The 5,088-nt window shown below is 52.6% G+C and overlaps 1 protein-coding gene across 1 annotated transcript; it reads right to left on the minus strand.

The window, feature by feature from the left end:
• Positions 1-1,243: 1,243 nt before the first annotated feature.
• On the minus strand, positions 1,244-3,530 carry LOC102871871 (peptidoglycan recognition protein 1-like). The gene is made up of 3 exons (XM_006901280.1): positions 3,235-3,530; positions 2,130-2,251; positions 1,244-1,422 (listed from the first exon to the last, which is right to left on the minus strand). Exons 1-3 carry the CDS (start codon positions 3,528-3,530, stop codon positions 1,244-1,246), a joined length of 597 nt encoding a protein of 198 aa, XP_006901342.1.
• Between the last annotated feature and the right edge of the window lie 1,558 nt (positions 3,531-5,088).

A 5,088-nucleotide genomic window follows, 5' to 3' on the forward strand; every position in this document is an offset into this window, starting at 1 on the left:
TCCTCACTGGTGTGGAGTCAGAAGCTCACAGCGGACCCTGCGCTGGGTTTCTGTGTGAAGTTTATAGCTCACACAGAGAGCGAGTGCCCATCTTTATGCCCCAGAGCCTAGGCTGGATTGGAACCAGCAGGAAAGAGCGTGGTCTTTGGGTTCGCAGCTCAACTCCCCTGGACTAGGTCACCACAGCGTCCTCCTGTCCTCCCTTCGGTCAAGACTTACAGGAGATGGGGCAATTCTGAGAACCCACTTGAAGGCAGTGTTGGCTTTTTTGTGTGTGGGTCAGTTTGAGATTCAGCAAGTTGTTGAGTGATGTACTTTATTTCCACTCATTTGCACTTAAAAAGAGGGCTGCAAGGAATAGCCTGCGGTACAGTTGCTTTGTCAGGTCTTGAGCCCCTTGGAGGGAGCTGAGAGGATCTGCGTTTTAGAGAGAGCGCCCCTGTGCGCCGCAGAGCTGGAGGAGAGGCTCGGAGGGCTGGAGGCGGGGTTGTGGGCGGAGATTGGGGCAAGAACTGATGAACGGCAGATGGGAGGGTTTTGTTATTAAGTGCCATCAGATAGATGTGTGGTAGGGTCTGATTCTTTCCATAGGACAGCTAGGAGCAAGGTCTCTGTCCTTTTTTGTTGGAGAAATAGGGGGAGGGAACGGTCTCCCCACACTGCTAGAAAGAGGGAGAATGTCGTGTAAGCTTCTCCCCCCTTTTTGGAGAACTTTAGATTTGAACTTTCTGTGCTGTTTTGGGAAGGGGCAGGAGTGGAGGAAGACTGACAAGGCCCAGATAGATGTCCACCTGAAGGCCTTGCAGGGATACATGAGCCGGCTGGACACGACATGGTGACCTCACAGCTGTGATGCGCCCCCTCCAGACCTGACCCGTGCAGCCACACCTCTCCAGGAGCTGAGGGGGGACTGAGGGCGGGGCTGAGGGCGGGGCTTCAGGAGTGAGGCCCAGCCCTCTCGCCCTCCCCCTTGCAATGCATGCTGGATTAAAGGCTCGTAAATCCCTTAGTTTATGAATGGAGAGTAGGGTAGGGTGGGGAGACATGAAGAGGATTTGGGGATGGAGCCCGTGTGTATTTCTGGGTATAAATGGGAGACAGGGTTTCAGGCTCAGGAAAAACTTGTAGTCTCACAAAAACACGGCAGGAGGAGCACAGGTCGATGCTGGGCCTTTGGGGCCTTTATTGGAGGAGAAGGAGGCAGTGGGTTTGCAGTTGGAGCGAGGGACCGGCTGGCTGGGCCTCATTCTCGGTAGTGCGGCCATTTCTGGATGATGGCGTAGAGCTGGTCACCCGGAGACAGTGTCTGCTGCACATCCCGGTGCCCTTTGACTTCATATTGTGGGATCAGGGCGCCCTGTGCCACGCCACAGGCCAGCAGATTCTGGGCTGCCCGGAGGGCCCGGGCTGGAGGCACCCGTTCTGAGGGAGGCAAAGATAGTGATAAAGAAGGCGAAAGGAGAGAGAGAGAGAGAGCGAGCGAGCGTGAGAGAGAGAGCCCTTGCAGTGACTTACCCTCTCGTTGCATCAGTCTCCACATACCTGCTCCAGCAAATGGCCAATGGCCCTTGGCCTTTCCTCTTCCTCTGCCCCAGATCTCTAGTTGCCACCCCAAATAATACCTGATGCTTAATAAGCCCTTCTCAGGTAAAGGGTCAAACCAGGCTGCTCCTTGGAGGCAAGGATTCTGAGGCTCCGTCTAACATACTTTGGACATGTTGCAAGGAGGGACAGGTCCTTGGAAAGGGATATCATGCTTGGTAGGGTGGAGGGACAAGGCCCCCTATGAGGTGGATTGATTCAGTGATTGGGGTAATAGGGATGGGTGTGTCAGAGACGGTGCGATTGGCACAAAACAGCAGAGTTTAGGGCTGTTGTACATAGGGTCGCTATGAGTCGCAAGCGACTCGACGACACATAACAACAACAACAATAACAGGTGCTGTGTACAGAACCAATAGCTTCTCTAGTAGAGACCAATCTTACCTGCCCCCGTGCCCCCTGCAACCTTAGGGCTCACAGTGATTCCCACTATTGAAAAGAGGCTCAGAGGCTCAGGTAAAGGTGGCAGAGCCCCTCTAAGAACCCTCCTCTGCAGCCTCCTGCCCCTCCCGGACCCAGTCACTCACCCATATAATTGCCCATGAACGTGATCCCAATGGACATGGGGTTCCAGATGTATCCTGTGTGGTCGCCCTTGATGTTCCAGCCCCGGCCCTCATACACCAGCCCGTCTTCTCCGATCAGGAAGCTGTCAGGGTGGGGAGGGGATGGATGAGTCTGGGAGGGCTTCCTGGAGGAAGACTCCATCCCTTTCCTCATTCATTCTTCTCCCTCTCCCATTCTTTCCATTCACATACAGTTTTTCCAACATCTCTTCTTCTCAGCTGCTAAGGTCAGAGGTTCGAGCCCATTCTGAGGCCTGGTGATCTCCTTCCCCCAAATCACTCACTGGAAACCTGAGGGCACACAGTCTGCTCGGACACATGTGAGGCTGTGAAGTCAGTGACCTGGATGGCACCTGGTCCTGGTGTATACAGCAGGTGGTATCTAAGTGCCCTGCGTGGACCAGACAATTTAATGACCAGGTGGGCTCCAACCTGGGGTCTTTGCAGTGATGAGAACTGAAGCTTGGAGAGGGCCAGCGACCTGACCCAGGTCTCAGAATTCAGTTACCTGTAAGGAGCCAAGATGGCCTAGAGCACTGTGTGTTTGCCCAGTCACCAAAAAGGTCTGCAGTTCAAAGTCAACAAGTTACTCTAGGAAAGATGGACAGTCTCCTCCCGGTGAGATTTACAGCCTCAGAAACTTAATTTTCCAAAAATAAATGCCCAGGAGTGGAAAGAGATCAAACAACAGTGTTGGGGTTTTTTTGTGTGTGTGTTTTTTTTTTTAATTTATTTTAGAAGGGGCTGGCACCCAGCCCGAATTTAACCTGTACGTTTTTCTGCCCCTCACAAAGGCATCAGGGGTCCCCTTTGACCTTAGCTATTTTGCCTCCTCGGGGTCTCTTGTGCCTGGTACTCACTCGCTCCCGGTCCTCTGTCGAGATCCTGGGAGAAACCAAGGTGCCTGGAGGTTGAGTGGACTGTCCAAAGTACCAGGCTGGAGGCTCCAGAACGGAGCGTAGAGCTGGGTTCTGCGGGCCCCCTGGCCTGCACCCTTTTCTTCCGTGCACTCCACACCCTCCCCCTCGCCCTCTTTACCCCCTTCCCGCCCAGCCTCTCCACTCACTTGTAGGCCACATCGCACCACTTCCGCTCCCGCATGTGGTAATGCTGTACATTGCGGGCCTGCTGCTGGCACGAGGCTGGGCTGTTGCAGGAAGAGCCCGCCGTGTGCGACACTATCACATAACGCACCGGCTGGTTCAGTTTCTGGGAGCATGCAGATGCAGTGGCCCCCCACTCTCTCCGGGGCACAGTGAGACTGCAGCAGGTGGAGGTCTCCTCGCTCAGACCTCCTTCCAGAGCAAGGGGGGCGAGCAAAGTGAAGAGCATGCAGGTGAGCAGCGAGCCGTGGTGGGCCATGGTGTACAGGGTGCGCTTGCAAACGGCTAGGAGCGCCTGCGTTGGGCTGGCCCCTTTATCTGCCTGCTGGGGGTGGGGTGGATGCTTACTTCACACTCCCAGATCCTAAATTTCACTTCCTTCTCTGGTAGGGAATGAACAGGATGCAGTACGTTCATCCAGGTGTGGAGGGCAAGGGGAGACCATGACAATGCCAGGAAACCCTTCCCATCATGGGATTGGTGCTGGGAAGGGGCTCCTGAGTTTTGCCAGGCCCTTTCTGGACAATCCAGGGCTTGGATTCTGGTCATGTATTATCTCTCCCCTCTGTGGGACATTGTACAGTGACCAGGAACTCACATCATTGAAGGTGAGGCCCCAGGCATTGGGACATTCCCTTTTCTTTTCTGCAGGGACTAATGTGACCACGATGTTATTTAACTCTTGCAGCAAACAGAAGAGGTGAGTATTGGGAAATCCATTTCACAGCTCGGAAAACTGAGGTCAAGTCTCCTCAACTGAGGAGACATCACATGTTGAGATGGAGGGGGCGGTAGAAGCTGGTGGTTCAGAGAGGAGGACCAGACCCAGCCTGCCTGCCCTTGGACCTGGCTACTTGGACTCCCCTAGGTGACTTAACCTTTCTGTGGCCCAGTTTCTCCACTTGCAAAATGGAGAAGATTATAATGAAGTATTCAACTCTCAGGGCTCATAGGGGGCCTTCAGAGGCTGACCAGGGTAGAGTCCATAGGAGATATGAAACGTTCTCCACATCAGCAGATAAGGACTCTGGAAATCAGGTCTGCCCTTGGTATTAGGAGCAGCCTCATGCTTTTTCCAGATTAAATCAGGTTTGGAGGCAGGAGTGGTGTCCACTTCCTAAACCACATGCCTCTGGAAACTCTATAAACAAAGCGAAACGATGATAGTTCTAGAACAGGGTTCAAGTCTTCTGTTCATAAGGTTGCTATGAGTTGTACTTGACTAGACGGCACTTAACAATAATAAACGGATGAAAGGCAGACTGGGTGAAGCAGTTCTACTCTGAAAGTGGGCTCTCTTGTTGGGTCATAAGGAATGTTTGGTTGTTTTTTATTTAAGCCTCTTGTTTAGAGTCAACACCACCTCCTGGAGGGCCTTTGTATTTATAAAAGTTGGTTGGGCCCTTGGACCTGTGGCCCTGGGGCTTAGTGTAATTATAATTTAGAGGAACATCCTTCCTAGTGGTGCAGCTCTGGTCTGTCAATTCACTGTATTGAGGTCACCTGGACTGGCTGTGATGCTGAATTGAACTCTGTGCCACTGGGGTGCTGAATGTTGTAATGGTTATCCACGGTGGACAGTGGCTGTGCTCCCAGATTAAGACAGGTTTGGAAGCAGGAGTGGCATCCACTTCCTAAACAACATGCCTCTGGAAACTCTATGAACTTTTGAGAAATAATGATAGTTACAGAAAGACTACAGGTCTTTTGTTCATAGGATCGCAATGAGTCGTGCTTGACTCGACGGCAATCAACAACAACAACAACAACAACAACACTGCTTTACCTGGGTGTATCAGTTCTGCAGTGGAGAGGAA

The sequence above is a fragment of the Elephantulus edwardii genome, unplaced genomic scaffold (assembly GCF_000299155.1).
Source record: "Elephantulus edwardii isolate Elephantulus edwardi_28Jun2011 unplaced genomic scaffold, EleEdw1.0 scaffold00315, whole genome shotgun sequence".
Classification (NCBI taxonomy): Eukaryota; Metazoa; Chordata; class Mammalia; order Macroscelidea; family Macroscelididae; genus Elephantulus; species Elephantulus edwardii.